This window comes from Miscanthus floridulus, chromosome 1 (genome assembly GCF_019320115.1).
Source record: "Miscanthus floridulus cultivar M001 chromosome 1, ASM1932011v1, whole genome shotgun sequence".
Classification (NCBI taxonomy): domain Eukaryota; kingdom Viridiplantae; phylum Streptophyta; class Magnoliopsida; order Poales; family Poaceae; genus Miscanthus; species Miscanthus floridulus.
The window spans coordinates 119,829,485-119,848,121 of record NC_089580.1 but is presented as its reverse complement, the minus strand read 5'-3'; the positions used below and the strand labels follow the sequence as shown (position 1 = coordinate 119,848,121).

The window sequence follows — 18,637 nt, the reverse complement described above, 5'->3', positions numbered from 1 at the left end:
CCTTAGTTAAAGCATTAGAGGCAGCAAAAACCATTTGTTTCTCAGACAAATCATACTCCTCAAATTCCTTATCTACCTTCAGCTCCCAATTAATGTATGCATGAGGGTCAAAATGTCCCTCAAAAGGAGGTATGGCAGAACTGACCATACCTAGAACATTATCGTGTACCTCAGATCGTTGTATTCCCATATGTTGTTGAGGAAGTGGATGCCCACGGTGAATGCTCCAAGCTCCCATGTCTCTCACCGGGCCTGTCATGGTTAGTGAACGGCAAAAAAATCACAAGAAGTAGCCTGCCATCTAAGATATTAGGTGATGGCACTCTCTACATTTTCACTCAACTTGTGCAGCCAAGTTCTTACATGTTCTTACCACACTTGCAGAAGGTGTAGGCAACGGTAAGGACAACAACAATGGTGGTACCAAGCAAAACCTTGTGACGTCGTAGTCAGATTTGTGGAGCTATAGGAGGGCTGACGGTAATGAACAAGGTATAGCTAGAACCACACTAATCAATGCAAGTTGAATAAGCATTCAAAGATAGTATCATGCTGGTCCTAGGCTAACCCGTGCTAGAGACGCGAGCCTAGACACAAGTGTTGTCACCGGACAGCAGCAAATAATGGAAACAATGAGAGTAAACATCATCAACTGAAATTTTTTGTTTCTTCTTTCCTCCTTTTCCTTTCTTTTTCTTTTCTGCTTTCTATTGTCTTTCCTTTTTTTGACAAGTAGCACAAACTAAACTTTTTCAATATGATTACAACAAGATTGCAGCAAGTACCATAGACTTTCTTTTACTAGGGATAAGGATTGCAGCAACTAGCACAAATATGCAATCTGAACTCTCTTGTTCTCAAAACTGAATGTACTCAGATTTGCACAAAAAAAATTGATGCATAAGGGAGTGTTCGTGGTGATGTGGTAAGGGTTGCAGTGAAAAGGCGGAGAGAGCAGCGATGGTTTTGGTGGTGGTGGTGGTGGTGGTACTTTTGGTGGAGATTGCAGCGGCTAAAGTGGGGAAAAGGCAGCAGCAGATCGTGTGGTGACCAAAACATGACAAGATTTCAAACTCTAAAGGATTAGAACCTAAGAACCAACACAAGACACCACGATGTAAATTGCAAACTCAACAAGCAAAGAACTAACAAGAACAGCAAGGCTCAAACTTGTGTTTGGGATTTTAGTTCTAACCTATTTTGGGGATTTATGGACTCCAGGTAAAATAAAGAACGGGTAAATCACTCACCAAAGAACCTTGCTCTGATACCACATGATATGACAAGGGGTGTCCCAGATCTTTTGGTGGTGGGGATAAACTCGATTTGGTAGATTCGATGTTGTGTTGCCTGATACAGCGACCAATAGGGGCGCTATGCCTTAGCAACGGTTACACTGGCTCCAATTTGTTGTTGTTCTTGACATGCCAAGAACAACCTTGAACCTGCAAGCAAATCAAAAAACAAGTGGACAAGCAAATAGCGCATAGACCTTGTCCAAAGGATGAATTATGTAATCACAAATTTGGGGTTCTGGATACAAGCAGTCGGGTGGTCTGGATCGACACACGCGTTGCAAGAAATTAGCTGGAAGGTAAATTTTCATTTAAAAAAACCCAACCCTCTCCTATCAGCTGCTGGTGGTATTTATAAGTAGAACACAAGCAGGGAACGTGGGAGGTGCAAACCCTAGCTTAGAATGGGCCCCTAGTGGGCTTAGTTCATACAAGTACTCAACCCATGATAGAAGGTCTGAATGACTTATGGTCGATTCTGTTTGACTCCAATAGAATTTGGCCATGAGGCTAGACTCATCTGAAAATAGACTTCAAGACCTTTCTAACAAGTACTCATGGACCTTCAGCAATGTTTGGAGTCAAAAGTTATGACCGAATCATGATGATGTTGCCTGGAGGTTCAAACGTGCAATTTAAACACTTGGTCCAATCTTGCTCTTGTTCATAGCAGCGTCCACACGATGGTTGTTTTGGTCACTCCTGCGATGAGCTTGTTCTCCCCCCGTGTTCCTAATCATAAGAACATCATCACAAGGCTTTAGTAGCACCCCATTTAGTGAATAACTCGTTTGGACAGCGAGGAACTACTTTTCCTAATAATTGAATTGCGGTGCTCGAGCTCGAGTCATTGTTCCTTGCTATGCAATAGACATGGTTGTATCAATGGAAGCGATGTCCTCATCAAAGAGACACCGAGGCGAAGGTGAGCTAGCAAAAAAGCGAAGATAGAGATGCAACACCCGATCTACTTTTGAAACATCCAGATGCAACACTTGCAACATACGTCGGAAGGCAGATAAAACACATGAAACATACATCTGAAACACTAGCTGCAACACCAAATCTATTTTTAAAATATCTAGCTGAAACACTTGCAACATACGTACGAGACAGCTGAAACACTCAAGCATGCGTATGAAACACTTGCAAAAAACACCTAAAAACACTTCATGTGTGAAAACATATGCAACATACGTCTGGAAACAGATGAAACAGTTTGAACAAACGCTTGCAACATGCCTCTGAAACACTTGCAACATATGCAACATGTGCAACATCCCTCGATCTACTTTTGCAACATCCATACGAAACTATTGCAACATGCCTCTGAAACGTTTGAAATAATTGAAATGTACATTCGCAACATAGGGGGAGAGAGACCTGGGTCGGTCGATTCCGGGAGACAGGGTGGGAGCCAGCGACGAGTGGCTGCACGCGAGCACCACCCAACACCAGCACCAGTACCAGCGGCGCGCGCGAGCACCACCACCACCATCGCTCATGACACCAGGCTTGGCTCGGCGGCGATGGTGGGGGATGGGGGCAGGGAGCGCAATGGCTGCGGGGTGGGGGGAGCTCGGTCGCCGGGCTGAGAGAGGGCGCTACGGCGGGGTGGGGGAGAGCCACCGACTCCCCTGCAACACCGCCATGTCACCTCCATAGATCTCGCTTGTGCTCCATGGATCTCGTCGGGGTGGGGGAGAGGGCCACCGGATTCGCGGGCATTGGGCGCTCCCGGTGGGTGAGGATGCCGGGGTGGGGGAGGGGTGCCGCCGGGGTAGGGGAGGAGGACGTCGGGGTGGGGGAGCACGCACGCCGGGGTGGATGAGGGCGCCATCGCGCCAAGGATCGAAGGCAGCCATAGCCGCGTGTCAAGGCGGGATAGGGCGCGAGCACAGAAGGGATAAGGATGGGGAGGAGGAAGCGTGGTAGCGAGCGGCGCGTGCGGGAGTGAGTGGTGGGAGGGGTCCGTCCATCAGGATGTCTTAATTGTATCATTATCGTACATTTTACCGGACAAGTCATCTAGGTCTCCATCTAAACAGGCCCTAACCTCTCCTCTCGCCGGCCATCGGGCTGCATACGGTCAACTATCAACACATGTGCAGTGCGTGGGTGCGTGGTGAACTGGATTCACAGCAATACGCTGGACCTCCATCGAGCGCCGCAGCGACCAGCGTGCCTAACAGCGTAGTTAACGCGCGGTGACAGACGGGCGGCATTGACGACCGTGTGCTCTCCTGGTTGCGGCCTTGGCACCGACAATGGAGCTCCCATGCAATTCCCTCTTGGGAATACTCGCTGCTGCACGCATCCGCGCCAGCCTGTACCCAAATCTACATCTGCTTGGGTCCCAAACGTATCTGCATCGGCTCTAAGGATGGCAACGGGGATGTACCCGTCGGGTATCGCCGGAACGTCTCTTCCCCGCTACGGAGAATTCATCCCGTCTCCGTCTCCGTCCCCGTTAACTGTCTCGGGTATAGATTCTTGTCCATCCCCGTACCCGTCGGGTAACAGATACCCGACGAGTACTGCATACCCGATAAACAAGGACACTTGGGGTCGTAGCTTTGCAATCGGAGACGTTTCCTCTTTACCCGGGTATAAGTGTCAGAGTCTCGGAGATGCCCAGAAGAATGAGCGAGGTTGCGAGGAGGACGAGCAAAGGTGGCAGAGAGATCGAACTGAGGAAGCGATGGGCACGAGCGCTCGTGAGGCAGGCGTGCTTGTGCTGCTGGCGTAGATGGTGAGAAAAAATTAAACTATGGTTCCTAGAACACACAAACTATATATATGACAGATTTGGACAAAAATACCTATGTTGAGCTTCTTTGGACCTAATACTCGTATGACAGCTCAAATAGTCGGGTTCCCCAACGGGTAACGGGAACAAGTAAACAGGGAACGTTCCCGTAGCCACTATACCCGTCGGGAATAAATTCTTACCTATTTAGATGCCCGCGGATAAAGATACGATCCATCCCCGTCCCCTAATGGATCAAATACCCATCGGGTATAGGGCCCGTTGCCATTTTTAATGGGCTCCACTGCATGCGTAGGGGCCGCAGCAATGCCACGATGTACAGCGGGCTGCTGGTACTCAGGCTGCTGGAGCCGCCGGAGCAAACGGAGCGCGTGGGCGATCCAGCTCCTCGGAGGGTATCTGACGGAGTGTGCGGACGATCCAAGGAGTGTGAGGCTACTGCTCACTGAGCAGCCAGCTGATTGATAGTAGGATCAATTCACGATACTGTTGACTGACTGAGCAGCCACCTGACCTGATCCAGTGTCCATACGATACAATGCAATTGACAATTGAGGAAGCCTCCGTTAGACACAAGAAGGCAATAGCAAATAGGCTAGTGCAAGTTGCAATGGCTACTCTATGTGGACATCAACAGCCAAACACGTGCTATTTAGCGTGCCTATTTGTTGGACAAATTTTTTTTAGTTACGGGTGCTGCTTCCTCTCCCATTTCCCTTCTCTCCTGCCCGTGCCGGCAGCAGTGCCGCCATCCCGCTCCCTCCGCTCCACAACCTGCCTCGAGGATGGCTTGCTGCTGCTGCCTCGTGGCCCATGCGGCCTCACGCCATCCAGCTCAGGATCCCCGTTGCTGCTGGCGTCCTCGGCCCAGGAGTTGTCCTCGTCGGCAGAGCGCTCGCGAGGCTGCAGAATCGTCGGAAGGTTGCCCCCTGAGAACGTTCTTGATCCGGCGAGCATGACGGTGGGGGCACCGGCCGGTGCGGACGCCTGAGCAGAGCCCCCCTCTTGGCCTCGCCTGCTCGACCTCAAGCTCCCCGCCTCCTGCTGTGCTCTGCCGCCATCCCTTTCACGGTACCTCTCCCTAGAGCGGCTGCAGAATGAGCAACTCACGGAGGTGATTACAATGCTGCAAATGGCTAGGTTATCACACCAATGGTAAACGCAATGTGTGATTAGAGGAAGACCAAAGTAATATGGGCTAACCACACTACACAGACTACACCTGTTGGGATTGGCAGAGAACTCACGCCTTGATGACCGCGCCAACTCGACTTGCTCCAGTTCACGTTGAAGCTCTCTCTAAAGATCAACACAGTAATAATAAGAAAACAAAGATAAAAGGCCATGCAGATTGGTATAGTAAATACCATAAGGACCTATCATGCTTTGAGTCACTGAGGACACACTAAGCAAGCATAGGATCCACCAATCATAGCTCAGGCAAGAATTTGAGCATATATATGGCATAAATAAGAAAGTGACTCAAACTTTCAATGCTGTTTTACAGGAAAAGCCACTTGAAAGCAAATCCTAGCTAGCTCTAAGTTTCTTTTAATGATGGATGTATAGAGGATTTATTGCAAAACAATAATGTTCCAAAACTAACAGATTATGTCGATTTGAAAGAATAAATTGCCTTGTACCTGAGTTTGTTTCTCTTTTTCCAAATCAATGTTGAATTGCAGTTCCCTAGACTTTGCACGCTCAATATCCAGTTGATGCTGTCTTTCTACTTCACGCTCCATCTCGAGAGCTCTTTCCCTACAAAGACATACAACAAAGAAATAGGGATAAACATCTCTATTGTTTCTGACATGTCAAAGAAAAGAGCAGCGCATCAAAACCTGTCGAGCTCTTGCATAAGCTCCATTTCCCTAGAGCTTGTCTCTTCTAAGTACTTTTCACGAGCATGTCTTATAAGCAGCTTCTTTTGCCTGCGTGCTGTAATTTCCTCTTTGAGCCTAGACCTTTCCCTGTCAAATTAAAACATACCAAATGAACATTAACAGTTCAATATGCTTCTAGAATCCAAAGTAAAATGTTGTGAGAACAAGGACATCTTGGATTGACATAGCAGTCAATACAACAGCAAACTTGTTACGGTGGGAATTTCATAAAAAAATGAACAATAGTAAGTTTGAAGGATCGTCGCAATATGTAAACTTACAAGGACCGAATATTTTCCCGGATTTGCTGGAGCCGTTTATTAACCTCACTACCATCATTGTGGTCTGTAAACAAAATTACATAAGACATGTAAATACCAAAATGTAGCATTGACAATGATAGCTCTGAAAGTAATTGAGCTTACATGATGGCATAGCAAGCACCATAGTATCATTGCTGTGCCCAACAAAGTTATGAACTGATTTCTCTTTTTCAATAAGCTCCAATTCAATCTCAGCTTCTTCAAGTTCCTTGGTGTCAAATTTAATCAAGTGTTAGGAATCTGAATAAGATATCCAAAACAAGATGCCAGAAAGAAAAGGGCTGTTGCACTTCTCACCTCATGTTCTTGCGCAGATCTAGCTGAGAACTCCTCAAAGTATGCTTCAATAGAACTCAAAGAGGACATCACCTATCGAGATGAGTATGGCAAGTTTAGACAGCCCAGTGCTAATTAAAGCAAAAAATTAGCACCATATGATTTCAGCAACTTTCTTTTTTTCCTTGAACAACTCAAGAGAGCTGCATTCCATTTCATTAAGCACGCCAGAGATATAATATCAATTTGAACCAAGATACAAGCATGCCAGTGTTTCCTTATGCTAGGAAGAATTTTCTTTGAAGAAAGATGAACAAAAACTTCCAAACACTAGTAATTTTTGGGGAGCACTTAGCCTAAGTGCAGTTATTACAAAGATTGAAACTGTCAACGAAATATAAAATGAGTCTGATATGCAGGCACAATCAACAATGAAAACATAATTAAAGTAATGAACTGAAATAGATAACTGTGCAATAAAGTAAAAACAGAAGCGACAATACAGATGGAGAAGACCCAAAAAAAAATCATTCAGAACACTATGACCTGAAGGATTGATTCACGGATGCTCTTGAAATCAGGGCTGACTGGTTGATTAGTGCATCCAGAAAGAACTTTTACAACCTAATGGAAGAGATTTAAAGTCAGTACTCGGTAAACATGTTATGGTACATAAGCACCGGAGAGAGGGGGGAGGGGCAGTACGGTTGTAGCATCTGATTCACTTTTTAGTTGGCACAGAGCTCGACAGAGATCTTTCTCCATATATCCAAAACCTCCTAGTACATAATGAGCGAAAAAATAGCTTGAACAATCAGAACATCATACGGGTGATACAATGGAATTTTACATATGTTGGCTCAGAAATCTGAATATTCAATTATCACAGATTTACCAGTTGATGTTTGCATGTTTTCCAACTTCTGCCAAACACATTCAGGTATCAAAGCGATATCTTCAGGAGTAGAATAAAGACATGCCTTAGAAAACAACAGCAAAGACATTCGTGTAAAATAGCCCTCTTCAATTACACCAGAAAGTTGTCCCAAACCATTCAGGATACCGTTACTGGATGAAAGAAAGGACTGCAGGTGCTTCCTATCAACAAAAGGCACATATTCAGTAAGCAATGCCATTGCATGATTCCTTAATAGCATAGAAGAGTCATGGAGAGCCAATGCTGCTACTCTGTCCCATGTATGAGTTACCAAAAGGGATGTTACTGTTGAACCAGATATGAGGAAATTTTGGTCATAGTTTGGATATTTCAAATCAGCTTCAGTAGAACTTGTTTTGTTAATAATCCTCCCAAGCTGCTGTACAGCAACAGAACGCTGCTCTGGTTCAGAATGATTCAACATTGTACAGAAAAGATCAATCAAACCGATCTCACTGTTCTTGAAGCCCTCAATTCGACCGGAAACTAATAATGACAACCACTTATCTGTCTGCAGCCTCCAAGATATCCTAGGTGCATGGGAGCAGAAGTGCTTGACTGCAGGGCATATGGCATTAAGAACATTACCCCAAGCAAGGACGTTTGGTATCCCCATTATATAATCGAGCATAGCTGATGCCACCTGCCAGAACTGTGTTTCCTGATTTACCAAAATGATATCTCCTAGACTTTCAAGAGCACTTTGCCAATGCTTTTGTGCAAGCTCACAGGAAATTTTCACAGCAACATCTTGCTCACTGCTACTAGATATTGTGTCTTCTTGCACTATGGACTTCAAAAATTTTGCAAACAACAAACACTTTGCCATAGACAAAGAGATCCTAGAGGCCAACTGATGGTGCCATTTCCAACTATCCTCAATATATGAAGTCAGGTGCCAAATAAACTTCTCCAGGGCGCCACAAAATTGTATGATACTATTAGGATGCAGATTATAAAGACCCTTATGACTTCCATCATTCTCACAATATGCTGTGGATTTCATTGGTGCTTGTTCTTCACTATCTTGTGCATTCTTCTCTAGTAGCATAGTGCCATCAACGCCTAAGGAATCAGCAGGTTCTATAGACTGGCTTGTCCCAGAAAGGATGCTGACACCAAGTAGTTCAATATTTTGAATTAGTACAGCTTCACAACCATCTAGAAGTGTCTGGAAACCTTGAAGATAGCTGCATAACAATGATGGTGGATCGGAACTGATGCAATCAATCCATACTAACAAGGAGCCTAACATTTCAATCCTTCTCTCAAATGAGAACTCAGGAAACATTGATCCCAGAATGAAGATAAGCAAGGGTGACTGAATCTTATCTTCAGCTGTATCCACCGAATCTTTACCACAGCGAACAATTTCAAACAATTCTTCAAAACAAAGCAACTCAAAATTGCTGCCCTCCTTTATATGGCCCAGTACTTTTGTATCATTAGTTCCCTTCCTTAAGAAGTAGGAGATGAGTGGCTTCATTAGACATAGCACAGACTTGAGGAAGGCCACATCAGTATAAGAAGCTCTACAGAGAGACACAAGAATGTGCACTATCCTGAGCATTTCAGGAATAACGGCTTCCAGGTGCTCGGTAACAATAGACTCAAGTAGGTAGAAGACAACTGCTTTCGCATTAGCAGCAATATTTCCTCTTATATAACTAACTCTGTTTGCGACTATAAGATGCTCCTTAATGCGTTCAAGATAAGGCCACAAGCACAACTCAGAAAACCAACAAAGAACGTCTGGTACTGCACTGTTGGGCAGACATTTTAACTGTAGCCCAACAGCCTCCAAGATGCTCTCCCCAAATGCATTAAACAATTTGCCCATGCTTGGAAAGAAGAAATGTAGCTCCGGAAGTAAGATTTTAAACTGTCTGGTCATGCTTGGTTGGTCTGACAGAGTAGTTTCCTTCTTAAGGAACAAGTGCATACAATTAAATTGTTCACCTTTTGCAGACATGACTTTCGGAGTTGCAACTCCATCCATCAAACAAAGTTCATCCATGTAAATTGATAACAAAGATGTAAGCTGTGAGAAATCAGAAGCAAGAAACCGCTTCTCATTTAAATATTCCTTGGCATAGCGAGACACTGCCATCCATCCGAGAAATCGAGGGAGTGGGCTAGAAAACATGGAGAAATTAGATATCTTCTGTATCCATGTTGATGGAGGGACTAAACTTCTAAAACGGAAACCATCTCTTTTATTTCTGGCAAGTTCTCTAGTGTTATCACTGCCAGATGAAGCCAGAACCAGTTTCTGGAGAAGGGCCCAACGTCTTCTTAGACCATGTATTTTTACCGTATCCAATTTCTTATTCCCTGCATTAACAAAACTGTAAAGACATGCAAGCTGGTCATTGAGGCTTTCAGCAGACTTCAAAATTATATCAATTACATTCTCTGGTGGACAAAATAGATCAGTTGCTGAGTGCAACAGGAACAAGAAGCTCTGGAGGAGAATTTCACTACACAAGTGTCCTTTCCTTTGGAATTGCTTCATAATAAAGTGGCACAGCATAGCCTGGTTCTTTCTGACCAAAGTTACAGCATCAGCAAACTGAAGAGCTTCAGGTGAGATTTCTACAGAAATCTTGCCATCTTCAGCAATATTTGGATATGGTTCCCCTTCAGGTATCTTTCCCTGATATTCAGAGTCGAATCTGGCAGCTTGTAGGAGTAAATCGATGACAGATCTATCCCGCTTCTTCTCCAAATTGTAGATTGCTTTTTTATCTAAATCTTTGAAGTGCAAATTTTTCAACGCAAAGGAAGCATTCCCTTGCATCAACTCTGAATGAATACGTTCAATATTGTCCAGAGGCTCTAAATTAGACTGGAATTCCAATAGAAAAAATGGATTAACGTAACATTCTGCTGCCAATAGCAAAGCATCAATTCCAGCATTATGCCCTTCTAATGTTGGTTCTTGTTGCATGCATAGGTTCAGTGCTATGCGATGAAATTCTTGAGCTCTTAACTCACAGTCCTCGTAGTTTTCCAGCTGTTGATAATCAGCCTGTGCATCAAAATAATCAGCTGCAACACTATTATCTAGCAGGAAAGAGTCAGATGAAAGTTTCTCATTAGTTCTGCCTTCAGGGATGTCGTGGTTCAAACTTGTTTTAGTTACTACATCATGGCCTTTTCCTTTCAAGGTGTCAAGACTAGTCAACTCAGATTGGTTTAATTCTTCACGGGCAAACAAAAAACTGCACTGTTCAAAATTTTCAGGCCGAACAGTTGTTTCAGATGCATCTCGCCCATCAATATTTTCTGGGTTGCATGGCTGCGGTGCACGATTATCCAAAACAGCCAAAGGCACATTATCAATCTCAGGCACTGAACTTTTGCAGAGGTCTATGTCAGGAGGAAGAGGCATGTGCGGATCCAAGATAGAGAGAATTACACTGCAAACCAAAAGTCAGGCATGTTACACCAGCAAGCATGATAGTGTTATGCTAGAGAAATGATTCATCTACTATGCCATCACATGCACGCATTAAAGTCACATGGTTCAGAAATTTGCATCACGGTCTTGAAATGTAAACTAAATTCCTCACTATTGAGTGCAGTATATGCATGTAGATTGATGCCCTCACCTGGGTGGCCACGCCAGACAGGTTGATCTAACCCCAGGTGATCGCAACTGAACACCTGGTTTTGCTACCTGGCTGAGGCGTGTTTCCCACGGCGAGAACCAAACAAGCCCATGGTATGTCTTGTCCATGTGGCCCACCTAACTGGATTGGCCCATGATGCCCATAACTCTCTTTTATAAACCAGATAGCTAATGGGATAAAGCATACAGTCGTAAATATTGTCGCCCCATCTAAATTTCTTATTGCATGGATACCAAACCTAGCCAGTCTACATTATAAAGCAACCCAATCCAATGGTGCAGATCAGAATGACCATTATTAGAAATTAGAAGCTAGGATAGCAAAAAGATGATTCAGGAAAGAAAACATCAATTGCATGTCATAAGCCATAAGGTGTAAATCACTCATCAAAAATAGAGAAGACAGCTGCTCGCAGACACACAAAAGGTTCCCCAGTCCTGAGTAACAATAACTTCACTCTTTTCAATCAAGAATCTTTTCGTGCTTCGACTTAAGGACATCAAGATGTAACTTACAATCATTTTTTACCATGATAACTAAAGAGTATAAGAAATTAATATTATGAAATTATTTTTTGTGGAAAATCTAATCCTACCGTTTTCACCTGACTAATTAAAACGTTTGAAAGATACATTTTTGTGCACAAATTGGTACCTCAAACTTCCACTTATAGCTCAGATTGGCCTCCCAACAGGATGGGTGTGTGGGTGGCTTATGAAGACATACAGTTCTCCTGTATGTTCAAGGAAAAAAAATTTGGCTCCTCAAATTTTGAAAAGGAAAGTTGGTCCCTGTATCTTGGGAAATGGTTCAGTTGAGGCTACAAGCTGAGTTGGTAAGATATATAAGCACTAAGTGGACATTTCATTTCTGATGCAATGCTGAACTGCTTATGTTTCCTGCCAACTCAACCAGTGACCTAAATTAAATCATGTCTGAAAGTTCAGAGGGCAATCTGGATCTTCTGAAAGTAAAAGGGACCAGAATAAGCTTTGTATGGAAGTGGCAGACAAATTTACACATCAGTTGGGTAAGTAGCTCTCTGTACAGTAAGTTCCTTACAGTGGGGGCCTCCCCTGCTGTATTTAATGTTCAAAAAAAAATTATACATCAATCCATGGCAACATTACACTGTGAGCAGAGTAGTAGCTAATGATGGTTGGCTTGCATAATCATGACAATTGGGTTATTGTAGTATCAAGCTTATGTCAAATCTGTAAATACATATTGCTTTACCAACCTCGGGGCAACGGCTCCTCGTCGCCATTCAAGTTCTAAAGAAGGGAGAACAGCAGCTCTCTTTACTGCTGTATGGATAATATTTAAAGCAATATCGTATACACTTGACTGCTTCTCCAAATATATAGCAGAGATACCACCAAATATTACTGTGTCTTTCATAGCACTTGTAGAAGGATCGATAAAAGGATCTAGCATCTCCAGAACGAAAAGTAACTTATGCATGACTTCCTGAAAGTAGGAAAGTTAAGGAAGCAGTACAGGAGTCACTACAAAGAACCACTTTCAGAAAGGGAAACATGTACTTTATATTCTGTGAGCACATCATCCATATGCCCAGAAATTGCCAATACAACATACTTCAGTGCTGCACGTGAACGAGCAAGAGATTGGCCAGCTTCCTAACCAACATGATAAAGAACAAAGTTAATTGGTTCGCAATATAAATATGGAGTGGAAATCATCTTAAAAGTTACTGAAGTAGTAAACAAATCATTGATGTTGATTTAGGACATCACAAAGGAAGGAATTGCAGTTTTGGTCAAGTAGTACTATCACAATACCATATATTTTGAAAAGTTGTGAATAGCTTATTGTTTCACCTCAAAAACAGGTGCATCCCTTCAACGGCATTAACACCAGAATGGTAAATAAATTAGAGCATAACTTCATTTGGTATAGTAGCAAAAGTTCAAGACCTAAGTATGCTAGGATACAAATACACCAGATTACAGGCATCAAGAGTTAATTTCAATTTTCCCAGCATTGCTAAGTTACCAGTGTGCACATACCTGGATGATACTTAGGAGATCCTCTAGAAGTTCAACTGCAAGATCTACCTGTTTTGAGAGTATATGAAGAGTTAAGAGACTAAAGTCACAAAAAGGAATGCTAACAGAAAATCCTTAGTAACAAAGAGACCTTTGCTGTTATCATCGGTACCCATGGTAACAATGGCCCCCGACACAAGTCAAGCAAAACACAAGCCGTTTTTACCTAATAAGTCAAAAAAGAAAGCATGAATAACTTTCTGAGGGATAGTTCTTTTTTTCAGCAGAGTGTATACCAAACAGGTGGCAAAAGCATAAGTAATTTCTGGAAAGTGGAGAGAAAAGATTGCAGCAGAGATATACGAACATGTGATGAAAGGTAGGATGAAAGATAACCAGCACAAGCTCTGAGAAGAGGATGAAAAACTGATGACGATACTGACATTGTAACAATCTGCAGCCACAATAATCTTCAGGAAATTGGTATAACAAATTATATCAATCAAAGCCATTGAGGTACCTGGGAGAGAGCATTCTGAACGTTTGGATGATTCCATTGGTTAAAAGAATCATCAATATGTTCAATAGGACCAGAACTGAGTGGAGGACGAAGTGCTACGAACACACAAGAGCAACTACTCAGCAAATGCGCATGTATGCTTGTTTCAAAAATGAGTTTAACTTCATTATCATAATCATCTTTGTGGATCAGCAACTAAGACATCATGGGATCACATATCAGACCAAAATAAATCAACTGCAACATTTTCTTTAGTCAAACTCAAAGAGCAGCCATTAGCCACACAAGACACAAGAGTCATGACAAATAGTTAGCCACATAGGCCTGCCATCACTTAGTACAAGATACTCCCACCAGTAAAATAGGTTATGGAATCTATGCAGTCCAATTTTTTTTCTCAAATGATGCTGGAGAGCTGTGTCATTTCATTAAGGAAGAAAAAGATACAAACGAGCAAGGCTAGAGCCGTCCCACCCGAGCCGAACCCACACACACCTACATATCAGTCCAGTTATTTTAACAATGAACTTACTTTACAAGTTGGTCACATGAAAAATGGTAAATTTTACAGATTGTCTCAGAAAATATTTTCATAATGTGATAGTTTGTCATATTCTAAAATTATATTGCAAAAGAAAAGGATGATCAAAAGTGTGCTTAGACATCATATATCTCCATGTCCTAAATATAACCATGATTAGAGCAAGTGACATGTGAGTATGCATGCATGAAGGTACGGATCTACCCATAGCAAACATTCTAATCATTCAAATTTTTGTATATTTCAATGACAAGTAGTAAAGAAAACATGTATACAGCACAGACATTACCTGGAAGTAGAGCTTGGACAAGTGGTAAGACAGACCAAATGTCTGAATTAATTTCAGCAAGCTTGCGACATAGCATAGGCTATAATTACAAACGAAGAAAACATTAGTATCTTCAAATAGAATGGTACATATATGGTGAAAGATATGAGGCTGGAACAATCAGATAGTTAACCTGTGATGCAGACGCATATAGTACATGAAGAATGCCTTCTTCCACAGCAGCAATATCCAAAATATTCAGGAATGACCCATCAAACTGATTTTCTGACCGGCTAAATTCTTCTCCAAACATACTGGAGTAGTCTGTAGAAAGTACTAGACTGAAAGCATCTCTTTTAGGAATTTCATCAGAGACTTGGCTTGGTAGCATGACACCAGTATTCATTGATTTGTCTAAAATTGGCTCAGGCTCCAATAGTTTTTGCAATACCTTTGATGCCTAAGTTAAAAGAAACAATTGGGTGGCAAATCCTCCATGAGGAAAGAGCATATAACAAAAAATGAAAAATATAGTGTCAAAGAACATACTCGAAGGCAAACAACTCCAAGGGTTTTGTCTTTATGTGCTTTCCTTAAGAGGAGCATAACCGTTTCAGATCGAAATGCCAGCAAATACGAAGCAGGCTGAACAGATGATGGACTCCGTGATCTCCTCGGTTGTGCCTAGAAGAAAGAGTTTAGAATACTACATCAGGTGGACAAACTGAAAGGAGTGCCTCTATGTTCCCCAAGAGAATAACAGACACCTAAATATCTGTGTTTGATGTACTAATTGACAATCCCCTCAACTTCTCTAATTGGCTTATGTGGCAGTTTTCTTTCAGGGAGCAAAGGGACATTTTTGCATAGGACATTTTGGGGCGGTTTGGTTGGCTTGCTGAATTTCCTCGCCTCACCCAGCAAGGTTAGCCTTGCCAGCGTGGGCAAGCCAAATTGGCTCTCCCAAGCTAGCAAGGAAACGACGCAAGCAAGCAAACAAACCAAACATGTTGTATGTTCCAGTTTTTTGCCTGGCGAGGTGAGGCGAGCTCAAGCAAGACGAGAGATCCAAACACATTTTTTTTCAGGGCGCATACTTGTATGATGGCCATGTTTTTGGTAACATGAAAGAAATTATTTGTAGTAGGTCTACTCAGAGAGTGGAACGCAAAAGGCTGCCATCTCTTCACTGTTCATACTATGATTTTTGCAGAGTAATAAAATCCTTATGTGAACTGATAGGTTGATGGCAATACCATTTTGGATCCAAAAAAAGTTTTAGGGCCAGTCATTGAATGCATTAGGTTTCACACTTCAAGAAAACACCAGGAACAAGTTACACGCTTAACCATTTAATTCTCAGTTCTAAACATTTCTGGCCATATTTCAAATAGCAAACTTAGCTAGTTATTTAGAGGTTTCATCAGAAAGCAGAACTGGCCCAGCTGCGAAAACTATTTACTGTTCTGAAAAATGTGACCTTGAATGGGATGGTCAGAAAAAAGACACATCAACCATTTTGCCATGAATGCTTGCAAGAAATTAACAACGTGATCAGAAGATAGTATTTTTGGCATTTCAATGCCTACCGCACAGCCCAATTAAAATTTTTAACATGTAACAGCTAAAGGTAACAGGAAGATCCCCTGTAACATTAACCTAACTTAAGCACAGTGACAGATCTTCAGCGGCCATTCTGTGGTAACAAATTTGATTTGAGCTATTCAAGTTGCCTACCCGAATATATTTTGCATTCCATGCTAGAACTTTTAGCAGTCACCCATTAATCAAGGCAAGCTACAATGCGGGCTGAATTTACATTATACAATCTTTTTGAAACTCACAAAGGAGCTCGCGCATATACTGTCAATCAGCACTAATGTTACCCAAAGTTCGCTCAGGAAGGCAAAAAGGACATAATCTAAAAGATTGTTTTAGCCACTTCAAATAACCAGGAAATCATGTATGACTAAGGCTGCAATTGCAGATCCGTGTGATCAATCTTACAGCATACATGGCTGCAGTGCCGTAACCTTCACCTTCCACACCTACTGTAGCAAGTCACAAGCACGAGAAAAACAGACGCGCATAAGCCAAAAAAAAGTTACATGCCTCAAAGTTTGAAGAAACTGTTGGAGTAGAAGCCGGACTAGTTCTGAGGGCATCTGAATCAGCAGAACCAAACAAAGATTTGGTAGGATCTCTGTAAATTTAGGACATTTCAGATACCATTGCCCACATACAGGCAGGCAAGTGCAAACACATATTCACAATAACTCAAGTGCAATATATGATGGCAGGCAACATAGCATGTATCACAAACCGAACTGATACATGGTTGCAAGTTGAACAAGGAAGCCGCACCTTTCATTTATAAGGTGAAGGATAGGATAAAATGGACCAGCAAGTAGAGCCAAGAACCGCACGCTGCTCTCTGGGGTGTCCGCAACACTATTAAGGTCAGCCTGAACTAAAACATACATCAGCCTGTTAAAGGGCAATGCTTACCATGCATCTAGAAATGGCAAATTAGCTAGGAGCCAGAAATACTGAGTTCACCTCAATCTGGGGAAGAAATGGAGGTAGCCTGATGGAAATGTCTTTAAGCAACTAGAATGAATGGGGCAGAAATGCATCAGGAACTCTTGACATGGTGAACCCCCAAAGCCAAAGGGCCAAATAAGAAAGAAGAAACGAAGTAGTAAGAAGAGAACCTGGAGGTGCATGTTCTGAGAAAGGGGTTGTTTGGAGGATGTGATTTGCGGGAGCATGTAGCTGAGCAGTGGCTGGAGCTCAGGTTCGAGGCCAGGCACGGGGATGCCAAAGAGCTGGATGAAGAAGATGGCGATGGGGTTGCCGCGCAGACAGGAAATGCGGAGGTAGCGGCAAGGGGTGTGGTTGGCGGGGTAGACGACGTCGCGCTTGGGGGCCTCGCAGCGGGGGCGCACCTTGACGAAGGCATCGAGCTTGTATCGCAGGCCAGCAGTGAGCTCCCATTCGAGGACGGATTTGTTGTAGATGCGGATGTGGGAGAGGAGACACGGTTCCTGCAAGCAACTGGGGAGTGACTACTCAATTCGAATTCGATCCCCAACTAGATTGGGAGAAGAGGGAGAAGAATAAGCTGTAGAAGCAGATGGGGACCTGGAGCTCAAGGAGGATCCATTCCTTGGTGTTGGTGGCGGTGGACCAGTGGGAGCGCAGGTCGGCCTCCAGCACGTTCCCCGCCTTCTGCGACGGCGACTCGCGAGAGGATGCCTTCACCCGGAAACCTAGCGCCACCACGCCATCTCCCCAGTCCGCTGACGTATCCCTCTCCGGCGGCGCCGCTGCCGCTGCCTCCATCAGCTATTCAGCTCCGGTTGGTCTCCCTCCCCTGCCCGCACCGCACTGCACTCCCTCGCCTCTTGTCGAGAATGTCGAGTGAAGACTCAAGGACTAGAGCAAGACGACTCGATGTTCGCCCAACAACTGGGCTGGACCAGGCTTCCCATGTATGGAGTTATTGATATTGGGCCGAGACCCATTCCACTTCAAAGTAGGAAAAAGGAAAAATGTCCATTTTAGCTCCCCGGCATCCTCAAACTCCAAAACCAAACATCTTACGCTCTGAACTCTGAAAACAATTCAAATTTCCTTCCTGACATATTTTAAAGTGGTTTGAAGGTGGTTTTGTCCTTTTTTCCACATAAAAAGCCCAATGAACTTGATAAGGTCATTAAACCACAAAAATTGTCACTAAACTTCTAAAAAAACAAAAAAAAACATATTGATAGATTAGGGTACGATGAATCTAAATAAAGTATTTAGATCTCATAGGAATATCTCTAGAGGCTTTTAAAATTATATTTAGCTCTAGGAAAATATGAAAAAAAATCAGAACATTCTAATTTATGTCTTAACGTGTTTTAAAAAACAATTGGATAACCAAAAACATAAGATATGACTAGCACAAATGCATGACACTAATGTATGTTGTTTTCATGCTAGTTGTATGTATCTCATATTTTTTAACGTGCATAGTTTTCAACAGACGTTACGCGTTGATTATAATTTTTTAGGAATTGTTTTTTAATATATTTTTCTCATTTTCCTAGAGCTAAATCTATTTTTTGGAGCTTCTAGAGATGTTTTCATGAGCTATAAATATTTTATTTTGATTCTTTATATCAAAATC

The 18,637-nt window shown here is 42.9% G+C and overlaps 1 protein-coding gene across 5 annotated transcripts; it reads right to left on the bottom strand.

Annotated features, from left to right (window-relative positions):
- Window positions 1-4,526: 4,526 nt before the first annotated feature.
- On the bottom strand, window positions 4,527-17,897 carry LOC136539692 (uncharacterized). Of its 5 annotated transcripts, none has more exons than XM_066531657.1 (24): window positions 17,605-17,893; window positions 17,175-17,507; window positions 17,020-17,070; window positions 16,825-16,925; window positions 16,573-16,663; window positions 15,010-15,144; window positions 14,654-14,920; window positions 14,482-14,560; window positions 13,652-13,746; window positions 13,499-13,585; window positions 13,283-13,357; window positions 13,153-13,200; window positions 12,667-12,762; window positions 12,363-12,592; window positions 7,446-10,909; window positions 7,256-7,329; window positions 7,097-7,174; window positions 6,572-6,643; window positions 6,377-6,482; window positions 6,233-6,296; window positions 5,910-6,038; window positions 5,709-5,826; window positions 5,288-5,364; window positions 4,527-5,155 (listed from the first exon to the last, which is right to left on the bottom strand). In XM_066531657.1, the coding sequence occupies exons 1-24, from the start codon at window positions 17,803-17,805 to the stop codon at window positions 4,753-4,755; spliced, it is 6,474 nt and encodes a 2,157-aa protein (XP_066387754.1). In that variant the 5' UTR covers window positions 17,806-17,893; the 3' UTR covers window positions 4,527-4,752. The 5 variants fall into 5 exon arrangements, 4 of the variants coding, with proteins under 4 accessions (XP_066387754.1, XP_066387772.1, XP_066387781.1 ...); XM_066531663.1 differs by having other exon boundaries at window positions 4,955-5,155; window positions 5,313-5,364; window positions 17,605-17,895; XM_066531675.1 differs by lacking the exons at window positions 16,573-16,663; window positions 17,605-17,893 and having other exon boundaries at window positions 16,825-16,930; window positions 17,175-17,247.
- Window positions 17,898-18,637: the final 740 nt, after the last annotated feature.